The sequence below is a fragment of the Loxodonta africana genome, chromosome X (assembly GCF_030014295.1).
Source record: "Loxodonta africana isolate mLoxAfr1 chromosome X, mLoxAfr1.hap2, whole genome shotgun sequence".
Lineage (NCBI taxonomy): Eukaryota > Metazoa > Chordata > Mammalia > Proboscidea > Elephantidae > Loxodonta > Loxodonta africana.
In genome coordinates, this window is record NC_087369.1 from 100,314,942 (window position 1) to 100,340,363 (window position 25,422).

General features: G+C 36.6%; 1 protein-coding gene across 2 annotated transcripts in view; it reads left to right on the top strand.

The window, feature by feature from the left end:
* Window positions 1-25,422, top strand: part of DACH2 (dachshund family transcription factor 2) — a 755,586-nt gene that overhangs the window by 619,271 nt on the left and 110,893 nt on the right. For both annotated transcript variants that reach the window (XM_003412751.4, XM_064278617.1), the window contains 2 exons: window positions 10,205-10,363; window positions 15,497-15,669. In XM_003412751.4, coding sequence (XP_003412799.3) covers window positions 10,205-10,363; window positions 15,497-15,669 — 332 coding nt within the window. The remainder of the gene's footprint in view (window positions 1-10,204; window positions 10,364-15,496; window positions 15,670-25,422) is intronic.

Here is a 25,422-nt window from a genome sequence, read left to right on the forward strand (position 1 = left end):
TCGAGCCTAATTGCTGTGGCTAGGACCTCCAGCACCGTGTTGAATAAGAGCGGTGATAAAGGGCATCCTTGCCTGGTTCTCATTCTCAAGGGGAATGCTTTCATATTCTCGCCATTTAGGAAGATGTTGGCTGTTGGTTTTGTATAAAAGCTCTTTATTATTTTGAGGATTTTTCCTTCTATTCCTATTTTGCTGAGAGTTTTTATCATGAAGGTGTTTTGAGCTTTGTCAAATGCCTTTTCTGCATCTATTGATAAGATCATGTGGTTCTTGTCTTCTGTGTTATTTATGTGATGGATTACATTGATTGTTTTTCTAATGTTGAACCATTCCTTCATACCTGGTATGAATCCAACTCGATCATGGTGAATTAGTTTTTTGATATGTTGTTGAATTCTATTGGCTAGAATTTTGTTGAGGATGTTTGCATCTGTGTTCATGAGGGATATTGGTCTGTAATTTTCTTTTTTTGTGGTGTCTTTATTTGGGTTTTGGATCAGAGTTATTCTGGCTTCATAGAATCACTTTGGGAGTATTCCATTCTTTTCTATGCTATGAAATACCTTTAGTAGTAGTGGTGTTAACTCTTCGCTCAAAGTTTGGTAGAATTCTCCTGTGAAACTGTCAGGGCCAGGTATTTTTTTGTTTGGAGTTTTTAAATTAACTTTTTAATCTCTTCTTTTGTCATAGATTTAGTAGGTGTACCTCTGTTTGTGTTAGTTTAGGTTCACACTCTGTTTCTAGAAATTTGTCCGTTTCCTCTAGGTTTTCAAATCAGTTAGAGTACACTTTTTCAATGTACTCTGTTATAATTCTTTTCATTTCAGTTGGGTCTGTTGTGATATTGCCCATCTCATATCTTATCCGAGTATTTGCTTCCTCTCCTGTATTTCTTTTGTCAGTTTGGCCAGTGGTTTATTGGTTTTGTTGATCTTCTCAAAGAACAAGCTTTTGGTCTTGTTTTTGTTATTGTTGTTCAGTGCCGTCAAGTCGGTTTCAACTCATAGTGACCCTATGCACAGCAGAACGAAACACTGCCCGGTCCTGAGCCATCCATACAATCGTTGTTATGCTTGAGTTCATTGTTGCAACCACCGTGTCAATCCACCTCACTGAGGGTCTTACTCTTTTCTGCTGACCCTGTACTCTGCCAAGCATGATGTCCTTCTCCAGGGAATGATCCCTCCTGACAACGCGTCCAAAGTGTGTAAGATGCAGCCTCACCATCCTTGCTTTTAAGGAGCATTCTGGTTTTACTTCTTCCAAGACAGATTTGTTCGTTGGTTTGGCAGTCCATGGTGTACTCAATAATCTTCACCAACACCACAATTCAGAGGTGTTAGTTCTTCAGTCTTCCTTATTTATTGTCCAGCTTTCACATGCATGTGATGTGATTGAAAATACGATGGCTTCGGTCAGGCACACCTTAGTCTTCAAGGTGACATCTTTGCTCTTCAACACTTTGAAGAGGTCTTTTGCAGCAGATTTGCCCAATGTGATGCATGTTTTGATTTCTTGACTGCTGCTTCCATGGCTGTTGATTGTGGATCCACGGAAAATAAAATCCTTGACAACTTCAATCTTTTCTCTGTTTATCATGATGTTGCTCATTGGTCCAGTTGTGAGGATTTTTGTTTTCTTTATGTTAAGGTGTAATCCATACCGAAGGCTGTGGTCTTTGATCTTCATTAGTAAGTGCTTCAAGTCCTCTTCACTTTCAGCAAGCAAGGTTGTGTCATCTGCATAATGCAGGTTGTTAATGAGTCTTCCTCCCATCTTGATGCCCTGTTCTTCATATAGTCCAGCTTCTCAGATTATTTGCTCAGCATACAGATTGAATAGGTATGGCGAAAGAATACAACCCTGACACACACTGTTCCTGACTTAAACCAATCAGTATCCCCTTGTTCTGCCTGAACAACTGCCTCTTGATCTATGTCAAGGTTCCTCATGAGCACAATTAAGCGTTCTGGAATTCCCATTCTTTGCAATGTTATCCATAATTTGTTATGTTCCACACAGTCAAATGCCTTTGCATACTCAATAAAACACAGGTAAACATCCTGGTATTCTCTGCTTTCAGCCAGGATCCATTTGATTTCAGCAATGATATCCCTGGTTCCATGTTCTCTTCTGAAACCAGCCGGAATTGCTGGCTGTTCCCTGTCGGTACACTGCTGCAGCTGTTTTTGAATAATCTTCAGCTAAATTTTGCTTGCGTGAGATATTCATGATATTATTCTACAGTTTTCACATTCGGTTGTATCACCTTTCTTGGGAATAGGCGTAAATATGGATCTCTTCCAGTCAGTTGGCCTTGAAGCTGTCTTCCATATTTCTTGGCATAGATAAGTGAGCACCTCCAGTGCTGCATCTGTTTGTTGAAATATCTCAATTGGTATTCCATCAATTCCTGGAGCCTTATTTTTCACCAATGCCGTTAGAGCAGCTTGGGCTTCTTCCTTTAGTACCATCAGTTCCTGATCATAGGCCACCTCGTGAAATGGTTGAACATCGACTAATTATTTTTGGTATAATGACTCTGTGTATTCCTTCCATCTACTTTTGATTGTTTCTGTGTCATTTAATATTTTCCCCCTAGAATCCTTCACTATTGCAACTCGAGGCTTGACTTTTTTCTTCAGTTCTTTCAGCTTGAGAAATGCCAAGTGTGTTCTTCCCTTTTGGTTTTCCATCTGAACCTCTTTGTACATGTGATTATAATACTTGGTTTTCTCGAGCCGCCCTTTGAAATCTTCTGTTCAGTTCTTTTGCTTCATCAGTTCTTTTGCTTTAGGTGCTCGACGTTCGAGAGCAAGTTTCAGAGTCTCCTCTGACATCCATCTTGGTGTTTTCTTTCTTTCCTGTCTTTTCAGTGACCTCTTGCTTTCTTCATGGATGATGTCCTTGATGTCATTCCACAACACGTCTGGTCTTCGGTCACTACTGTTCAATGTGTCAAATCTATTCTTCAGATGGTCTCTAAATTCAGGTGGGATATACTCAAGGTCATATTTTGGCTCTCATGGACTTGCTCTGATTTTCTTCAGTTTCAGCTTGAACTTGCATACGAGCAATTGATGGTCTGTCCCACAGTTGGCCCCTGACCTTGTTCTGACGATATTTAGCTTTTCCATCTTTTCCTTCCACAAATGTAGTCAGTTTGATTTCTGTGTGTTCCAGCTTGTGAGGTCCATGTGTATAGTTGCCGTTTATGTTGGTGAAAGAAGGTATTTGCAATGAAGAAGTTGTTGGTCTTGCAAAATTCTATCATTTGATCTCTAGCATTGTTTCTATCACCAAGGCCATGTTTTCCAACTACTGTTCTTTCTTCGTTTCCAACTTTCGCATTCCAATCACCAGTAATTATCAATGCATCTTGATTGCATGTTCGATCAATTTCAGACTGCAGCATCTGATAAAAATCTTCTATTTCTTCATTTTTGGCCCTAGTGATTGCTGCATATATTTGAATAATATTCATATTAACTGGTCTTCCTTGTAGGCGGATGGATATTGTCCTATCACTGAGAGCTTTGTACTTCAGCATAGATCTTGAAACGTTCTTTTTGATGATGAATGTAACACCATTCTTCTTCAAGTTGTCATTCCCAGCATAGTAGACTATATGATTGTCTGATTCAAAATGGCCATACCAGTCCATTACAGCTCACCAATGCCTAAGACATCGATGTTTATATGTTCCATTTCATTTTTGATGATTTCCAATTTTCCTGGATTCATACTTCGTACATTCCATGTTCTGATTATTAATGGATGTTTGCAGCTGTTTCTTCTCATTTTGAGTTGTGCCACATCAGCGAATGAATGTCCAAAAGCTTTACTCCATCCACATCATTAAGGTCGACTCTACTTTGAGGAGGCAGCTCTTTCCCAGTCATCTTTTGAGTGCCTTCCAGCCTGGGGGGCTCATCTTCCAGCAGTATATCAGACAATGTTCCGCTTCTACTCATAAGTTTTTCACTGGCTAATGCTTTTCAGAAGTATCCTAGTGGGTTGGGTCCTTTTTCCTAGTCTGTCTTAGTCTGGAAGCTCAGCTGAAACCTGTCCTCCGTGGGTGACCCTGCTGGTATCTGAATACTGGTGGCATAGCTTCCAGCATCACAGCAACACGCAAGTCCCCCAGGACGACAAACTGACAGACATGTGGGGGTTGGTCTTTTTAACTCTTTCAAACATTTATCTATTTCATTTAATTCTGCTCTAATTTTTATTATTTACTTTCTTCTGGTTCTTGAGGGTTTCTTTTGTTGCTGTCTTTCTTTTTGTTCAAGTTGTAGGGATAATTCTTTGATTTTGGCCCTTTCTTCTTTTTGGATGTGTGCATTTATTGATATAAATTGACCTCCGAGCGCTCCTTTTGTTGTGCACCAAAGGCTGTGGTAGGAAGTGTTTTCATTCTCATTTGAGTCTATGAATTTCTTTGTTCCGCCCTTAATTTCTTCTGTAACCCAGTAGTTTTTGAGCAAGGTGTTGTTCATTTTCTATATGTTTGAGTTTTCTTTCCTTGGTTTTTTTCTTATTGATTTCTGCTCTTATGGCTTTATGGTCAGAAAAGATGCTTTGAAATATTTCAGTGTTTTGGATTCTGTTAAGCCTTGCTTTATGACCTAATATGTGGTGTGTTCTGGAGAATGTTCCTTGTACATTGAAAAAGAAAGTATACTTGGCTGCTATTGGGTCTAGTGTTCTGTATATGTCTATGAGGTCAAGTTGGTTCATTGTGGCATTTATTGAGCTTCTTTCTGTATGTTCTGTCCGAAAGTGGTGTATTGAAGTTTTCTACTATTATTGCGGAGATGTCTATGTTGCTTTTCAATGCTGCTAGAGTTTGTTTTATGTATTTAGGAGTCCTGTCATTTGGTGCGTAAATATTTATTACAATTATATCCTCCTCGTATATGGACCCTTTAATCATTATATACTGTCCTTCTTTATCCTTTTGTGATCCTATAGGGTCACTATGAGTTGGAATCGACTCGATGGCACTGGGTTTTTATCCTTTGTGGTGAATTTAACTTTAGTCTATTTTGTCAGAAATCAATATTGCCACTCCTGATCTTTTTTGATTGGTGTTTGCTTGACATATTTTTTTCCATCCTTTGAGTTTTAGTTTGTTTCTGTTTTTAAGTCTAATGTGTGTCTCCTGTAGCAGCCTATAGATGGATCCTGTTTTTTTTTAATCCATTTTGCAACTCTCTGTCTCTTTATTGGTGCATTTAGTCCATTTATATTTGGAGTAATTATGGATAGGTATGAGTTTAATGCTGTAATTTTGATATATTTTTTTGTGTTGTTGACGGTTTCTTTTTTCCATTTAATTTTCTGAGCTGAGTAGTTTTTCTTTATATATTGTCTTTTCCTCTTTTTCATTGTTGCTTTTGTTTTTGCTGAGTCTTTACAGTTTTCTTTTTTATTTTGATGTGTAGGCTTGGTAGTTTCCTTTGTGATTATCTTAATATTTACCCCTATTTCTCTAAGTTTAAGTGAAACTTTTATTTCTTTATATCACCTCGACTTCCTCTCAATATGAAAGATCTATGACTACAGTTTATAGTCCCTCTTTTTTGATTTAATGTTGTCGTCTTTTACATAATAATGTCTCTGTTTCCCTGTTTTGAGCATTTTAGCTCTGATTTATTTTTGTGATTTCTCTTTCTGGGTTGATATCTGGTTGCTCTGTTCTGTGTTCTAGTCTTGTATTGTTATCTGATGTAATTGATTTTCTAACTGGAGGACCCTCTTTAGTATTGCTTGTAATTTTGGTTTGGTTTGTGCAAATTCCCTAAACTTCTGCTTATCTGGAAATGTCCTAATTTCACCTTCATATCTGAGAGACAGTTTTGTTGGGTATATAATTCTTTGCTGACAGTTTTTTTTTCCTTCAAGTCTTTATATATGTCATCCCATTGCCTTCTTGCCTGCATGGTTTCTGCTGAGTAGTCTGAGCTTAGTCTTATTTACTTTCCTTTGTAGGTGACTTTTCGTTTATCCCTAGCCACTCTTAAAATTCTCTCTTTATCTTTGGTTTTGGAAAGTTTGATTATAATATGTCTTGGTGACTTTTGGGGAAGATCTACCTTGTGCGGGGTTTGACAAGCATCTTGGATATATATCTTCTCATCTTTCATGATATCAGAGAAATTTTCTGCCAACAAATCTTCAAATATTCTCTCTGAATTTTCTGTTATCCCCCTGTTCTAGTAGTCCAGTCACTCAAAGGTTATTCCTCTTGATAGAGTCCCACATAATTCTTAGGGTTTCTTCAGTTTTTTAAGTTATTTTATCTGATTTTCCCTCAAATATGTTGGGGTCAAGTGATTTATCTTCAGTGTCACTAATTCTGAATTCCATTGTCTCAATTCTGCTCCTATGACTTTCTATTGAGTTGTCTAATTCTGAAATTTTATTGTTAATCTTCTGAATTTCTGTTTGTTGTCTCTTTAGGGATTCTTGTGGCCTATTAAATTTGTCATTATGTTCTTCTCTAATCTCTTTAAGTTCCTCTAGTACTTTGTGTGTTCCTTGGCTTTTTATGCATTTTACCTGATCTCCCTCCAGATCTCTTGAATAGTTCTGTGTGTTAATCTTTTGTATTCTACCCTTGGTAATTCTAGGAAACCTCTTCATCTGGAAGATTTCTTGATTCTTTGCTTTGGTACCTTGCTGAAGCCATCATGGTCTGCCTCTTTATGTGATTTGATATTGTCTGTTGTCTCTGAGGCATCAGTAAGTTATTATATTTATTTTATGTTTGTTTACTGTGTCCTGGCTTCTTGATTTTTTTATTTTTTTGATATGCCCAAATATGTTGCTTGAGTGAGCTAGTTTGATTATTGGTGTCTTTGAAGCTGTAATGTCCTGTCACCAGGTGTTTAGAGCTGTTATGAGGTATATGAGCCCAGCTCAGATGTCTAGGTAATCGGTCACCAAGTGTGTGGTGTATGCTCTCACGTACAGTCTTAGATGAGTAGGGGTGATCAGTGTAGACACAGGTATCTGGCTGCAGTAGGGGCTCATGTACTGAGCAAGGCTGTGGACTGACAAGTGCCCTGAGTGTCTGTGAGGAAAGCATTTCCCTGTTCCCTAGAGCACATAGGTGGGTGGGTTTTGCATCTGGACTATGGGCACCCAGTGCTGTTGGCTGTTAGGACTGGGAGGCACCACTTATCCTTGGACCCCTGTCAAGGGTGGCTACGTGGCATGGTTGAAGCCACCAGCCCTCAAGCCCCTGATGTTAGTAGGTGAGGACCCTGCTTAATAGGCAGTGCAGTGTCAAACATCACAAACCTGCCTCTCCACCATATAGCTGAAATAGTTGAAGTTAGACTTCAGGTATATACCATGTTGTACTGTGCTAATGAGGGCCTGTGCTGTTGAAATGGGCCCACACAGGTCTACGCAGGTATGAAAGGCATTCAAAGTCCACGGGCCACTTATGCCTGTTCCTAGGCAAAGGAGCTGTTTCTGCCCTGAGTTCCCAGTTTAGGGAAACCAGCAGATTATCTTTTCCCCCGTTTGTTAATTTGTTCCTTCTCCAAGGCCGGGAATATGGTTCAGGGCACACGACAGGTCTTATTTCCAGCCCAGGGAAAGCGGCTATCACTGAAGCTGGCTCGGGACCCAGTGCAGAGCAGCGACAGGTCAGTTAAATAGGAGAATTTTTTCCAGAGGGGTGTTTTTTGGTCCGCATGGTAGATAAAACACAAATACTTATGCTGAGAGCACTGCTTTTTGCTGATTTTGGAGGCATGCGTAAACTCTTTACTGCTCGGTCTCTCCCGATGTGGAAAACGTGTCCCAAACACTTCTGTTTGCCTCACCATGCTTGCACAAGTTTATCTGGCCTTCGGGGTGCCGGTTCCTTCCAGGTCAGGTCTGGCAACTCCTTGCTGCTTCTGAACTCTCTCTCCCTCCCCCGCCACTCAATCCGATTCCTCTACTTTGCCTTTGATGTTCATGGCTCCTAGATTGTCATATATAATTGATTCACTTGTTTTTTGGGGTCTTTGATATAAGAGGGACCACAGGAAGCATCTGACTACACTGCCGTCTTGGCCCTGCCCCTCCAAGGCTATAATCTTTATGGATGCAGACTGCCACATTTGTCTCCCACAGAGAGCTGGTGGGTTTGAACCACCAGCCTTAACCACTGTGCAACCAGGGCTCTTAGGCAGTGACTATACAACATCAAACATCTGCATGAAAAGGGAGAACAGTTAGGCTAATCAGAGGAGTGTTGCTTGTTCTCATTGAATACACTAACTTCAACAAGATCAAGGGAATGATTTCTCATCTATTAAGCCATTCTATCAAATTCAACCAAATTTTGTACCTTCTCAGCTTCCATGCTTGTTACCTGAATGGCTCATAGCAGGAACTGAACGGTTAGTCACTTATTTCTTTCCCATTTGATTAGAAAAGTTTTGTCTAACAGGTAGGGCCAGTCAACCCTCAGTCTTTACATATGCTTCCAGAGAATCTGGTGTTTCTTTGTTTAAAATTTACCCAGTTGGAAACTGACCAAATCTCTAAGTTTGGGGTTAACATTAAATTTGGCCTTAAGGGAGCTTGGAAGAGTCTCCAGGAGGAGGTAAGTTTGAAAAATCTCTCAGAGATTCTAGCAGGCAATTTGCTTAAAGATAATTTTAAGTCTTGAGGGTTGATGCCAGTTAGTCCTGAAAACATCTCACTGAGAAGTCTGTAGCTCTGAAAACTGCTTTTGCAAATGTGGTGTTTGAAAGCAAAAGTATAAAAATGTTCCTGCTCTTTGACCCAGAAATCCTACTCCAGGGAATTATTCGATTCTAAAGAAATAATTCAAGTGAATGTTGTTGGTTACAGTGTAATTTATAATGGTGACAAATTTGAAACAAACTCTAAATCCCATGTTTAAGTAAATTACAGTATATTAACCCAGTAGATTACTATGTAGCCATTCCCAGTAAAACTATGTAGCCATTAAGCTTCATAAATATGAAACCTCAAGCAACATGGCAGAGTATTTACAATGTAAAAATGGGTATCCAAATGAACAAAGCCTGTGAGAGATCTCAAAGAAGTGAAAGTAATTACTGTGCTGAATGGTGGAAATATGATCATGTTGATTTTTTCCACCTTTTTCTTTAATTTAAAAATTAGTAAATGCATGTATCTTACAGAGTTCCCAGGGATCCCAGACTTGACCCGCCACCTTATACATTTCCCAAATAGAATCAGGGTTTTAGGCAGCAGATGAGATAGATTCAGACAAGTAGAAGTGCTAATGTCAAAATTCCAGCCTGGGAATGGGGGCAGAACCACTGACCGTTGAACGAATGAACCACATCACACAAATAGATGGGGCTGCTCATATAACTGTTTTGTTTTCTAAAGCCAGCCTATGTGCTACTGCAGCGATTGGAATTCAACCCCTTATTCCTCTATTTAAAGTATTATGCCTAAAACAACGCCCTGGAAATAATTCGGTGGTTACTTCCTACGTGGTTTTAAATAGTGGCTCTGCCCCACATGAAGCACCTATGCCACTGCGGAGCATTATGATAAATACTTATGCACACTTTATTTCACTCTCTAGCTTGGTCGATCAAAGTAAAGTACAATTTTAAAATGGGAGCCATGGTTTCATGTTTTATCCAGTTTATTCTTTACAAACCCCTGCTACGTATGCAGATATTTGCTTTTTGAAGGCTGGATCTGAGAAGGAAAACAATCACTGATCTTTTTTTTATCAATATTTTTGCATGTTATCACGTTCTTACGAATGAATGCATTCTTTTTGAGAGAACAATAACTGTTCATCTTACAAATATAGTGTATATATATATAAAGAACCCAGTGCGCATATATATATATATATATATATATATATATATATATATATATATATATATTTTGGAGGATGGGAATAGGAGACAGTAGTGGACAGTCTTCAATATATAGGTACTTCCAAAAGCTATTCATTATTATTCCAGTTTTGCTTAGACCAGTTGTAAGGCAAGAGGGTCCTTGTTATTAATGAGAATAGTTTAGTCTATTGAAAGCTTTTGAAGCCATTTTAGAAATGAGCTACCGTGTTCAATAATAATTTTTTAAGAGGTAGTACTAATGATTACAATCCTTAAAAAAGGCCTTCTCATGGAAAGTTGTCACATTACAATTTGTTCATATGACTGTTTTTCAGGTGGCAGTGAATCCTCCTGGGATAAGGATAAGATGCAGTCTCCTCTTGCTGCTCCTGCACCCCAACATGGAATTGCTCATGCAGCTCTGGCTGGCCAGCCAGGCCTTGGGGGTGCTCCCACCCTCAATCCACTGCAACAGAACCACCTGTTGACCAATAGTATGTATACTGTCCTCCCCAAAATGGGGGGTGTTGAGAAAAATACCATTGGAAACCCACTAGATACCTTGGGCTTGCAGGGTTAGTAAAGACTGATTGACAGAGTGTGGGTATCTTGGGAGGCCATGTAGCAGAGTAGTTAGGAATGTTGACTAAAGTCACATTGACCTGGGTTTGAATTTCACATCTTCCACTGTTTGACTTCAGAGAATTTGTCTAACTTTTCCATATCTCGGTTTCCACAGCTATGAAATAGGGGTAATAAAACACCCACTTATTAAGGTTATTGTAAGGGCTAAAAATGATCAAGGAAAATCTGTTAGCAGTGGCTGGCATATAGTTAAGTACTGTATAAATTTTAATTATTATTATTACTTAGTAAGCAGACTATGGCTAATATATACAACTTCAAGTTTAGATGATGTTTTTATGGCCTTTAAAAGCTCAAAAGTCTGCAACAATGCAGGACTTGTATATATTACTTGGCTAACATGCTACTTTTCTTACAAACAGGAAATTCAGGACAGAGTTCCATTACTCCCTTCCCTGAGACTTTCTTTTTCCCACTAAATGCTGGGATTAAGGCAGCAGAGGGGTTCTGAGATATTTTCATATGATGTCCCAAATATTAATGAAATTTATCAGCTGTTAAGCATGTAAAAATAAGATATGATGCCTTATTTTAAAGAGGTTATAATCTCAAGAGTGAAACATCCCATACAAAATGAAATGCTAAGGAAAGCAAATAAAACAAATGCCAGAAAATGTATAAATATTATGTTATGAGAAGTCAAGGAATGACTAATTAAGGTAGACCTGTGCTTAAAAGAGAAGGAATTTTAACACAGGCAAATAAATGGGGTTAGAGAGGCAGATTTCAGGGGGAGGTATCAACATGAGTGAAGGCTGAGGTGAATTAAAGCTGTAGAGAGCTGCGAAAAGTCTAGTGGTGCTAGACGTAGTATAATGAGATAACAAAAGTAGAATAATGAGATATTGAAGCTAGAAAGGTAATTTGGAATAAATTCTAAGAATTTGAATTTTATTCTGGAGAGAGAAAATAGTCACCAAAAGTTTTAAAATTGGGGCGAAAGGCAAATAAAAGGGCATAGGAATAAAGAAACAGGAAGACAAGTTACAGGCAAGAGAGGGTGCACGCCTGAACAAGGGCAGTCACTGTAGGAATTTCAAGATAATATAGAGGGCAACAGAAACCCTGGTGGCATAGTGGTTAAGTGCTACTGCTGCTAACCAAAGGGTCGGCAGTTCAAATCCACCAGGTGCTCCTTGGAAACTCTATGGGGCAGTTCTACTTTGTCCTATAGGGTCGCTATGAGTCAGAATCGACTTGATGGCACTGGGTTTGGTTTTTTGGATAGAGGTCAACATGAATTGTATGTAATGAATGTGGGATTTAGAGCGAGGATTAGAAGAGGACTTAAGTTTGTAGCCTTAGTGGCTAGAAGGAGGTGGTGCCATGCACTGATATAAATATTATAGGAGTTGCTAGAGTACCAAGATGCATTAGAAATGATGCTTATAACCATCTGCATGATGTCCTTGAGGTTGGCAGAAAAGAAGTGACCCATTTTGGTGATTTATTAAAAGGATTTGTTTTCATTTCCATACTATTAAAAGTCTCTGTACATTTCTGGCAAGACACTAAATGAGCCAGATTGCTGGAGTGTTGTGTACTATTGATGGCTGTTAATTTAATGTTTTCAGCTTTGGGAAAAGGTTGACTTACATAATTCAGTATTTGCATATGCTTTGCATGTGGCACTCATGTGGGGTCACTGTTAAACTGGCCTGTAATGTAAATATTAGATTGGAGTCTAGGCATTATAGTCAATTGACAGTTAGTTATTGCAGGTCATGATCTGAAAGTGTGACTTTTAAGTCCTTCATGGTTATTTGAAATGTTTGATGAATTATATCTAAAACTGTCAATGGGCTGTTAAATTCTGTTTGTAGTTTGCATTTAGTTTGCATGTCAAATGGACTTTAAGTAGGCATATGACTTGATATGGCCAGATGGTGTCTGGGTGATGCTGAAAATCTTTGGAGAATGAGGAAAGATTATTATACTGTTAGAGGGAACAAAGGCTTATTTAAGCATTTGAGAGGAATGCTTGTACTATTTTAACTAAATGGAGGACTGATGGCTACTTTTAACCCATTTGTGAGTAAAGCACTATGTGCTCAAAGAAGAATTAAAGTCTATAATTATCTTGGGTTCATGGGAAATGAGAGTCTTATACAGAGATCTACTTAGGTCATAGATATTTTGCTATTATGTTCCACATAAAAGTTTTAGGGGAAAGATAATCAGTGATTAACTTAATATATGTTGTACTGTAAACTTGCAAAACCCAGAACCTGTGTAAGGCAGAAACCTGTCAGAGAAGGAAAACTCAAATATTTTCCACTAAAACAAGAGATAAGTAATCACAGGAATTAAACTAATAATTAATGAATTAAATTCATAAAATTAATAATCACATGAAAGTACTTTATAACCAGTAAGTGGGGTCCGGTAGACTGATCCTAAAAATAACTTGGAGGTAGTGAGTCATAAGTTAGCATCAATAGAGGTAAAGTTTAAAATATTTTATTGATGTTCTCTGGGGATTTAGAATCAAAGGGAAAAGAGAGAATGTTCCTTTTCTTTGGTTCCACACAAAATTTAAGTTTCTAGGTTTGTTTTGATCCTTGTGTAATTTTGATAACAGTGATTTTGTGATTGTCTTTCTCAGAAACATTCGTGAATGATGTGTCCTTCATTTATGAGTTCCTTTAATTGAGATGATCACTTTAGTGTTGTATGAAACCTGTCATATCTGGAAGCTTGTTTTACTGCACTGTGCTGCCTTTGAGTTTTCTTGTCAAAAGCTTTAAACCATCCATCGTAGTTGAAATCTGGAGATGGACTTCAAATAAATTAACACTTCTTCCTCCTTCTAGCCTCATTTTTTGTCCTAAAAATACATGTTTTGAGTGTATGTCTTCATAACTGCTGCTGTCGTCTTGAGGAATGAGATTTAGGGAATCTCAATATACTTCCTATAGATTCACTGTTGTTCCTTTTCTGTTGTTATATGGGAAGCATGAAAAAGTGAAAAGATGGCAAGGAGAAAAAAATGGTTGTTTTCAATAACTGATAATTTTGTGTAGGGCCAATGTAAACTTTGCCAATCATGGAATTTCTCTAGTCAGTAAAAATTTAGAAAAATTGTAAGCAATGATGTTCTGGAATACCTGTTACAGATTACTGGTTCCTGGGCTTCTGTCCAAAATTAGAGGTAATGGATTTAAGTACATTTTAAATGCTATGGTTTACTTAGTAGTCATGTTAACATCCATAATGTTAGGCTAACTTTCCCTATCCTCTGCTTAAGAGGAGTTTTGTCTCACAGATCCCACAATAGTCAACGATTTTAATTTGCTACTTTTACATGATGACATATCTGTGGCTGCTACAAATGAAATGTGGATAATACTTGAGCGATATTCTTTAAGAGATTTAAAATGTGTGAAAAATGTTATTTCACCTTGCACAAGAAAATAACTGGAATTCCAGATACTACTCAACAATACTGGTATTTGTTATTAAACAGAGAAATGGGTGAGTATTCTGATAGAGAAGTTATTTCTTTTGTCAAAAATTTCAAATCAGAGTTATAAACATTAATTTTAGAGATGTACAATTGTTTTGTGTTGTTGTTGCTAGGTGCCGTCGAGTGGGTTCCAACTCATAGCGACCCTATGCACAACAGAATGAAACAATGCCTGGGCCTGCACCATCCTTATAATCGTTGTTATGCTTGAGTTCATTGTTGCAGCCACTGTGTCAATCTGTCTCCTTGAGGCTCTTCCTCTTGCCCACTGACCTTGCACTTTGCCAGACATGATGTCCTTCTCCAGGGACTGATCCCTCCGGACAACATGTCCAAAGTATGTAAGATGTAGTCTCGCCATCCTTGCTTCTAAGGAGCATTCTCGTTTTACTTCTTCCAAGACAGATTTGTTCCTTCTTTTGGCAGTCCATGGGATATTCAATATTCTTCGCCAACACCACAATTCAAAGGCATCAATTCTTCTTCAATCTTCTTATTCACTGTCCAGCTTTCACATGCATATGATGTGATTGAAAATACCATGGCTTGGGTCAGGTGCACCTTAGTCTTCAAGGTGACATCTTTGTTCTTCAACACTTTGAAGAGGTCCTTTGCAGCAGATTTACCCAATGCAATGTGTCTTTTGATTTCTTGACTGCTGCTTCCATGGGTGTTGATTGTGGATCCAAGGAAAATGAAATCCTTGACAACTTCAATCTTTTCTCCATTTATCATGATGTTGCTCATTGTTCCAGTTGTGAGGATTTTTGTTTTCTTTTTGTTGAGGTGCAATCCATACTGAAGGCTGTGGTCTTTGATCTTCATTAGTAAGTGCTTCAAATCCTTTTCACTTTCAGCAAGCAAGGTTGTATCATCTGTATAACACAGGTTGTTAATGAGTCTTCCTCCAATCCTGATACTCCACTCTTCTTCATATAGTCCAGCCTTTCGGATTATTTGCTCAGCATGGAGATTGAATAGGTGTGGTGAAAGGATACAATCCTGACATACACCTTTCCTGCCTTTACACCAATCAGTATCCCCTTGTTCTGTCTGAACAACTTTTATAATTAAAAGGGCATAAATATTCTAAATCTTGTTTTCTTCTGAAGCTTGAAGAATAAACATAGCAATATATTATAATAATTAGAAAGAATATTACTTGCTTCTTTTAATGACAGTAATGTTTGTATTAAAGATTTTTTTGTTTTTATGGATAGAAAGTTTGCATCTTATAAATATTTGGGGGGCGAGAGCAAGAACATGTTATATTTACAATTAAAAACCTGTGGTTATAGGAATATTTTTAAAAACTATAAAACATTGTACAGTCCCATAAAAAAAAAATTGCCCAAAGAGATATTAGAATATAGTAAGAGTTGATTTTTTTAAAAGCCAACAAGAATGAAATTAGGTACTTTTTTTTTAGTCTTATCTCATAGCATCAATTTTGATGTGATTTCCTTTGTCCAAATATTGTTTAACTAACAATTTTAATATGTACTGTCTCTTTTAGGACTGGATCTGCCATTTATGATGATGCCTCATCCCCTACTTCCAGTCAGCTTACCTCCTGCATCAGTTGCCATGGCAATGAATCAGATGAACCATCTCAATACTATTGCCAACATGGCCGCTGCAGCCCAGATTCACAGTCCACTCTCCAGAGCTGGGGCCTCTGTTATAAAGGTAAGAATCAGGATTTAGAAGAGAACAAAGGCATTATTTAATGCAAATTATGGTAAAATATTAGCAATACCACTGAATTTTCAACAGTAACACTCAGCTGATTGGCTCAGTTGGTTAGTATGCAGTATTGATAAGTTTGTTTTCTGACTAGGCCTGTTAGGCTTTTTCAGTTCGTATATTTATTTGTTTTCATTCCGTGGTCACAGATTACACCTTTAATTCTAGCTTCCTGTCTGCAAATATGTGTACAATGTGTGGGAGGTATGGCAAGTCTAATGACAGAGTAGAAGAATGTGCGAAAACTATTCCCATTGCTGGAATGAAACAAAGTAAACACTGTGCATCATCTTTGTATTTTAGAGGTAATTAATTGTGGGGTAGTATCAACCATGTTGGAGCCCTGGTGGCGCAGTGGTTAAGAGCTATAGCGAGTTATGGCTGCTAACCAAAAGGTCGGCAGTTGGAATCCACCAGCAGCTCCTTGGAAACCATGTGGGGCAATTCTACTCTGTCCTATAGGGTTGCTATGAGTCAGAATTGCCTCGACGGCAACAGGTTTGGTTTTTATCAACCATACGGGTCTTGTAGTCTGACAGACCGAGGTTCCAATTCTGGTTCTGTCATTTATTAGCTGAATGACCTTGAGTATGACACTTAACCCGCCTGAACTTGTTTCTTCGTCTGTAAAATGACGGTCAACGTAATAAACAATCCCACTTTTACATTGGCTGCTTGGAGACAAAACCCAAAACCAAACCCAGTGCCGTCGAGTCGATTCCGACTCATAGCGACCCTACAGGACAGAGTAGAACTGCCCCCTAGAGTTTCCAAGGAGTGCCTGGGGGATTTAAACTGCCAACCCTTGGGTTAGCAACTGTAGCACTTAACCACTACGCCACCAGGGTTTCCCATTTGGAGACAATGTGAGTAATATATATATTAAAAACTATGAAGCATTAATTGTTCATTATCATTTATATCATTATCATCATTATTAGAATATTATTTTTCAAAAAGTTCATGACTATTGGATAATGAAACACAAAGGAGATTTTATAGTCCCGTCTTTGGTGCTGCCTTTGCCTTTCCTCTATGAGTTTGGCATGTGGCCTCCCTGTTCTATCTGCAAGTATCGTGTGAACTAGGATTTTGATTTTTTTTTTTTTGGTGAGAGGATGATATAAAGGTGTATAAGGATCCTAAGAGTATAGTTTGGTAAAGTAGAGGGTCAGTGAAAAAGAGGAAGACCCTCAACAAGGTGGATTGACACAGTGGCTGCAACAGTTGGCTCAAGCATAGCAACAATTGTGAGGATGGCACAGGACCAGGCAATGTTTCATCCTGCTATGCATATGGACACTATGAGTCAGAACCGATTCCACGGCACCTAACAACAACAAGAGTATAGATCAACCCATTAATTTGTCCCTTTCTTCCTTCATTCAGTCAACAAATATTATACCCTTGACATATACATGTCATTGTATTAGACAATATGGGAGAAATCTAGGTAAATAAGACATAGTTCGTGTCTTCCAGGACCTCACCGATTAAACTGGAGACAAACAAAAAGTACCCATTTAATGTATAATAACCAGATAGAATGTAATGGATACCACAAGAGGATCACCAATTATTATAGGAGCTCAGAGGAGAGAGATGATACCCATCTTTTGAAGGGATCAGGAAAGGCATTACATTTGATGGATTTGAACTGGGCCTTGACATATTGATATGAATTTAATAGATAGATGTTGGGGTAAGGGAAGCAAAGGCAGAGGAAATGTGAGATTTTAAACCAGTTTGTTCCATTTTGAAATTATTTTCCAGTTTTGGGAGCCTCAAAAACACTGAAGAAAATTGGAAACAACCTTTGTAGAAAAAGAAAAGCAAACCTGATAATTTTTATTCAGCTGCGCATGTATTTCCATGACCAAATGGAAGAGTGCTTCCTGTAAAGATGGTGGCTTTTAGTGGGTTAGTCTATCCTAGCTTATGAAAGACCAGTTTTTTGAATCTTTGCTTAGGGCATAAACTGGGAATAAGAGTTGTCTTTGAGAGAAAAATCACCTGTTAAAAGATAAAATAAGTTTCCCATGATTTTGAAACTAAGTGGCTACTATGTAAATGCGACCCTGCACACAAATTGGGAAATTCTATTAAGAAACAAAGCACAGCCTAAAGTAATGGCATTGCCATACTTACTTTGAAATGGTGAACAAATGCTTTGAACAAAGGCATACTTTTGACTTTTTAATAAAAGTACATTTGGTTTGTCTTCATAAACACTATTACACAGATTGAATCAGCTCCATTTTGGTTGAATGTTTGGGACTTTTGTAAGCTTTGTGAAGAATTTAATCCAAAAGGCACTTGGAGATGAGACTCATGGCTAGTATTTGGTTATGGGTAGTGATGATGATGAAAATGGAAAGGGTAATCATCTCTTTAATCTAAATATTTTTAACTTATCAAAACAATACAACTTTATTTTCATTTATTGCTGATTGGTCTATTTCATATGCAAACTTTTGAAAAAAGTCAGAACCTTCTCAAGCATATAATTAATTACATGCTACTTTTTAAAAGTTGACATCAGATCACATGCATATTTGAGTCCTGCCAAATACTCAGAAACCATTTTATGCCGTGGAGAAATTGGGTCTACTTTTATATAATTATTTTGACTAAAGTTAGTTGATAAGGAAGAAATTTTTTTAAAGCTGATTTAAATGAATAGTGAGAGATGTTTTTAATATAGTTGCCATTTTATTTATTTTTGAAAAAGTATTATTGCGTAATAGCGGCATTAATAACTTTAATATATTAATTCCCAGGAAATACCGTACTAAAAATCCTCTAAGTAATTGACAAATAGGCATTCAGATGTTTAAAGTTTCACTCGCCTTCTGAGAATAGTTATCAATATAGTACTAGCTACATGGTTACCAAGTATTGTTTTGTTCTGTTGTATATAGGGTTGCTATGAGTCTGAACAGACTCAATGGCACCTAAAAACAATAATATGGTTACCCAATTATAAGGACAGAAATTTCGTGCCTTTGTTGATCTACATTTCACCAGAAATTTGCTTTCAATGTACTTCTTGGTGAACAGCTTCAAAGTTAAATCTATTATAATTCTGCGGTCATCAGGCAAACCTATGTATTGAGACTTCATCACGTAATACTATTTGGGAGATGCAGAAACAATTTAAAAAATCACATTTGCTCTATTTTCACTTATAATTTTTTATCTTATTTGTTTCATATAAAAAGCAAATATTTAAATTACCATTACTGAATGTTTTATAATATATTTGAATTAAAGCCCTAAGGTTTTTTTTTTAATCATATTTCCCATTTAGACTTAAAATGTTCTACCAAAATATACATGATCAGAAGACATAATATTTAATGCTTAGAAATAAATGTCAGAAGTATGAGACTGGATTTCTTTCTGACAAAACTGTTATAAATTAAGGAAAATCACAAAATCCTCTTTTCTATGTGTACTATAATCTAATGTGATTATAATTTCACCCTCTAGCATCTCTAGTTAAAAGTCAGCCAGGTATTTCCATTTTAAATCCCTACTTTTGACAATTTATAACACAGCTCAAAACAAAACAAATCTATATCAGAAACTTGATATACACAGTAAGAGACCAGGACATATTATCCAACCAGCCAACCTGTTGCTGTCAAGTTGATTCCAACTCCTAGCAACCCTATGAGACACTTTATAAAAACTCTAAAATATGTTTACTTGAATTAAAATTTTAGAAAATTTGCAAAAAGAGTTGCCAAATCTGTTGATATGTTTACATTATTCCTAATGTTTTCATACCTTTATTTTTACTTTCAGGTAAAACTTTCTTTTTTTCCGTATTATCTTAATAAGTCCTTGAATTAAAAAGCAACGACAATTAACTGTGCTATTGAAACAAGTTTTCAGAGTCCTTCTAAACATCTCTATTTTTCTTTGGCATGGTTTGAATAATGCAGATGCCTGTGCTAGCGATTGTCACTGATGACCACAAGACTGGTCACAGTTTCCATCAGAAGCTGCCATTGTTGTATGTGTCTAGAATATTAGGACTGTGTGATACATAAATGATATTAAGTTAGAGAAGGACTGGCTCTGCAAACCAGAGTTTATTTTTAGCATTTATTATTTATGCTCAAAGGTCCTGGGAGCAACTATTTAACACTCCTGTGCTTCGGTTTTAGTTTTTGCAAACCGGATCTAATTTTGTTCACACTTACTTTCTATATTTGTATTTCTGCTGATCAAGTCTACATTTAAAAGCTGGTTAGGCTAATTTATAATCTTCGTTAACTCATAATTTTAATTCAGACCAGCCAATTTGGCATTTGGCATCAAGCTCATTTGTTAACTAATTCAATCAGAAGATACCACTGGTATCTGGTTTAAAAAGTACATTGGCCCTTTTTTTTTCTCATTCATGGAGCCCGTATTAAGCATCAGGTAGTTTTCAAGGCTTACATTTCAGTAGGGAGAGACAAACAATACACAGAATAAATAATTATATGATTTCTGATGAAACATTTAAATAGAGAAAATGATGAACTCATATGTACTATTTTGAAATCATGCTTTTGCAGAATTTGTTGTTATGTTCTATGAGAACAGGATTTCTGAGTTCTCAGGCTACCAACAGTATAACAATTGGTTCAGAAAATTACTGAATATTTAACAATTGGCTCTACTTTGAGCAGGCGCCGAGATGACACTTATTTTAAAGTATTACACCAAATATGAAATGTTTATCAAATCAAGCTCTCCATGCCAATTTTCCCCATATCCATTAAACAAAAAAATACTTTTCAAATCAATTTATCTTTATTTTCTATCCCTTTAGAAAAATATAACTTGTTAACTAACAGTTTGAGAAATCTCTATAAAGATAAATGAATAAGCAGTTTGTTTTCTAATTGAAACTGTACCACCTTAACACAGACCAATGAAGAGAATAATTACGTGCGGGCTGTGGCTAGTGGCTACCATACTGGACAGTGCTACTCTAGTGGCTATGTTCTACGCATCTTACCAAGATGCACTGCTAATTGTTTAAAGATTGTGGAGGTGGGGAAATCTATTAAACTATAAGCAAATGCAGATATTTCCTTTAGAAGTCTAAGCTATTAAATGTTACATCACTTCTTAGAGTCCTAAAAAGCTATGGCTCTTCCTCTTACCTGTGAAAAGAAAAAGAAGCAATATTACTTTAGTCAAATACATAGAACATACCCACTACAGCAGCACTGTCCAATATAGTTGCTACTAGCCGCGTATGGGTATTTAAATTTAAATTAATTAAATTAAATAAAATTAAAATTTCAGTCCCTAAGTTGCAACTCATTGACTCATAGGGTCGCTATGAGTCGGAGTACTCGACGACAGCAGTTTTTTTTTTTTTTTTTTGGAAGTTGCAACTAGTCACATTTCAAGTGCTCAATAGCCACACATGACTTGTGGCTACTGTATTAGACAGCACAGGTATAGAACATTTATATAATTGCAGAAAGTTCTATTGGACAGTAACGTTCTAGAGCATTAAGTAGGGTGAATGAAATGTCCAGAATCATCAGTCGTATTTCTGAAAGATAGGATAATAAAATTTTTTTTTTTTTATAATACAGACTTTAAAAATCAGCAAGTGTATTGTAATTCACCTTGCAGTTGGCCAGAATGGATAGCTATTGCTGAATCTTGGCTTACTGTACTATTCTTGTCATTGATTTTAGTAAGAAAACAGAGACAAAGAACATATAATTCATTGATTTAGCAAATGTTTAACGTATGTAAAGGACTGTATTACACTGTCTTGTCAAGAACACAAAAATGAAAAAGACATAGATCCTGTTCCCAGAATAATTTATAAAGTTATATGCAGTTTTTTGCTAGAGTCATCATAATTTATTAGTTAATTAAGATGCATTGAGAAGCAGATCTTGTTGTTTTGGGCTCTAAAGTCAGGTTATCTGCCTGGATTTGAATCCTCATTTCACGATTCCTGGTTATGTGATCCTAGGCAAATTACTTAACCTACTTGTGTATCAGTTTCTCTCATCTCTCAATAAAATGGGGGATACTAATAGTACACAACCCATAGCATTAACATGAGGCTTAAATAAAATAAAACATGTTAATGGACGTAGAACAGTGTTTGGGACCTAGTAAATACTTAGTGCTAATATTATTTTATTTATGTTTTAGAATACATATAGAATACATATAAAACCAAACCAAACTGCCCCATAAGGTATCCAAGGAGTGGCTGGTGGATTCGAACTGCTGACCTTTTGGTTAGCAGCCAAACACTTAACCACTGTACCACCAGGGCCCCAGAATACATATAGAAACAGTAATAAGTAGGAACCAATGTCATAGCTGAGAGCTAGGCTGAGACAGAGGTAGCTTTCCCTATACAGATTCTTCTGAGTACTCTGTTATCAGTACCAGGACCAAGGGTAACCCCACCATAGAGTGCGCCTAAAGGCATTGGCCTTTCTCTCTAGAGACCATTTGTTCACTTATAATGGCTACCTTGATCTCCATGCCACAAAAGAAGGGTTAGAAGCCTGGCAACTAGTAGAGGCAGGACAAGGGTGTCCATTTTAATATCAGGTTTGATATGATTTGTATGTTAAATAATCTTTGCTTTCATGTGGATTCTTTAGTCTTTGGACTAGGAACGTTCACATGCAATATGAAAACACCCATAGACCTTTCTTTCATCCTCAATGATACATTAAGCACTCAATAAATATTTGTTGCATGTATGAATGAAAGCTAAGAATTCATTGGATATTATACTTTGAAAGAGTTTCCAACATAAATGATCCTTAATGATACCAGTTTTAATTCTAAAAGTGGAAAAGACATTATACATTGCAAACAAATGCCTTTTTTTTTTTTTTTGCCAGGAAGCAGTTCAGAAATATTGTTAGGCCAGGCACATAGTAGCCTTTAGTTCTGGCTCAGATCCCTTTAGTGTTAGCTCAGCTATTAGCATTTGTAGCTAATAACTAATATAGCTATAACATGAATTGGAAATCACATTATGACCATTAGGCTTGCAAGACTATTCATCCTTCAGTTGTATCACTGAATGTGGCAAAATCCTGGGGGCTAAAATACCTGAGTGTTATACCATAAATGTCTATTCCCTATTTGATGTTTAAGTATCATATTTTTTTTCCTGTACTTGTGGGAAACTTGGTAATGTCAGTGTCCCATAACCTTCCCTGAGAACAATTTTTTTAAAAAATAAGTAGTTAGCTGTTATTTGGCTGTTTACCAATAGCATCTGATTAGCTGGAGTTTTTTGTTGGTTTATTTATTTTTATTTGGCTGAGCAGCTGGCAATTAACTAATTGATAGGAAATGGTCACAAGGCAGTGGCATTAGCATGTGAACATCTGGTATTAAAAATTAGTCAGCACGGAGAGTGTTTTATGTAATAATTCAAATTCACTGAATAATCACTAGAAGAGTCTTATTTGTAAGTGCTCAGTGGAAAAGACAAAGCTATTACTATCTTTTAGAGCATAAGATGAAGACTCATTGAGTAAGAATTGAGGGTCATTTTTGTTTAGGTAGGTGGTTAGATGGCAGAGTTCCAAGCCCACAATATAATTTGAAAGCCATGCATTTTCTCATTGAACTACCCATTCCCCTGCTTGAGGGCATTTACATGCCATGAGTAGATATTATGGCTAATTCCCTTATGCTCTCAGCTTCTTCCAAGACAAGTGGACACACTGGAGAGGTGAGAGGGTGCTTTGTCCAAATATCACTGGGTTATATTATGTGCCTATGATTTTGGACTCTTTCATGGTTACATGTTCCAGCTGCATTCCCCATCTGGCATCATTTCTTAGGCACAATGTTACATTGCCTCTTATATGGCAAGATTTGTATTATACCTTCATAGCCACTGCACTGTGGAAACTCCCAAATCTTAAGTATTTATTGTTTTCTCTGAGGCCATTGGTAATTTACTTAGCAACTCTTGAAGATAAAAGGTAAGAATTTTGTGGACTCATCTTTTCATAGATTGATGAATGATGAAGTACACGTATGATGATGACCTTTAGCCTGGAATGGGAGCTTAATAATTACTTCATTGCATTCTGTTTTTTTTTTTTTTCCTTTTTAGCCTGAAGAGCCTCCTTGCCTGTTTTTTCCTAAATTCAGGAAAACTCTGATATATCTATGTTAACTTAAATATAATTTTAAATTGGTAATTGTGAAATACAGACCAATTATAAAACTGGTTCTTAAAGATCCATAAGTATGCTTCCAATAGTATTCAGAGATACCAAGTTTGGGCATCAAATTCTTCCCCCAAAGTAATGGTAAGCCAAGTTAAGTAGCAACAATGAATGAACTTTTTATTTTTCTGTCCCTGGTTCTGTTGTTAAAGTCGATCAAGGTACAATCAGTTCTGCTTCTGCAGAACTCTGGTGACAGTACAGAAGGGGTGCATCAATTAAATATGATATATCAAGACAAATGTATGAATAAAATTCTAGAATTCAGATAAACTTCCAAAAGCCACTCATCAGCAGTGAAATGCCATTAAATCCTCTAGGAATTCATTAATAGATTAACGTTTGGGAGAATAACTACAGTGACAGTTGAATTCAATTTAAATAAAAAAAAATATAGAGTATATATTACATGTCAACATTAAAATGGTTATTAGAAGGCAACTGCACACACATATATGTACATATAAGCACATGGTAGAAATGTTTGATGCACATATATTAGTGCATTCTAAGTTCTGTATATAATACTTTATTTCCAAGAATTTAAAAGAATACATTGGATCTCCATGAAAATGGGCAAAATTAATATTTTAGTGTCAAGAAACTAAATCCTAAATCAAATTGACTATGTTAAATCTTACCCAAAATGGAATTTTCTAAACAATGGCTCTGCTCTTTAAGGAGGTTCAAATGTACTTTAAAATGTTTTAATACAGTGAATGTCTTCTTTGACCATTTGTGACATGTCACAAAAGAAAGAGAAATGGTAAGATAGAAGAGGGGATAGTATACATTACTAATTAAAAATATTTCCTATAATATTCCTTTCTTTTGAAGCACAGCAGCCTTGAACTACATAAGTAAATTTTAGAATCTGAGTTCCTATTAAATATAATTTTACTTATTGCAAGTGGAAATGGGAATTTGGGAAAATATGTTTCAATTTTGGAAATCTCTCTCCTTTGTTTCTTTAAATGCATCTGGAGAAGAATTCTGCAGTGTTTCAAAGGAACAACAGCTGTTTTTGATGGGAGGAGACTAAAACACACAAGGAGTAACAGGATTGTCGAATTCATAAACGCCAAATAAAATGAAGTCATCAATGTGTATAAATGATTGGAGTTTTAGATTTGCAATGTTCCTTTTTAAATGCCCTTATTGATTTGTTGCAAGTACTGTTAACCCTGTATTTCACAAATGGTGAGGACATTATCACTTGTGTTCTCATTTGTAATAAAACAGATTAACTTGCTGTAAAATCTTAACTAAGCTGAGACACAACAGTAGCCACCTAATGAACCGAGGCACATTGCAGTTAAGTAACTAAATAGATGCGTACTGGTTACAGGGCTGAAAAATGGATCTGTTTATGTGCAAAGGAGAAATTGTTCAAAGAACTATTCATTATATTTGAAGAAATTGAACATTCCAATACCACACAGCTATTTTT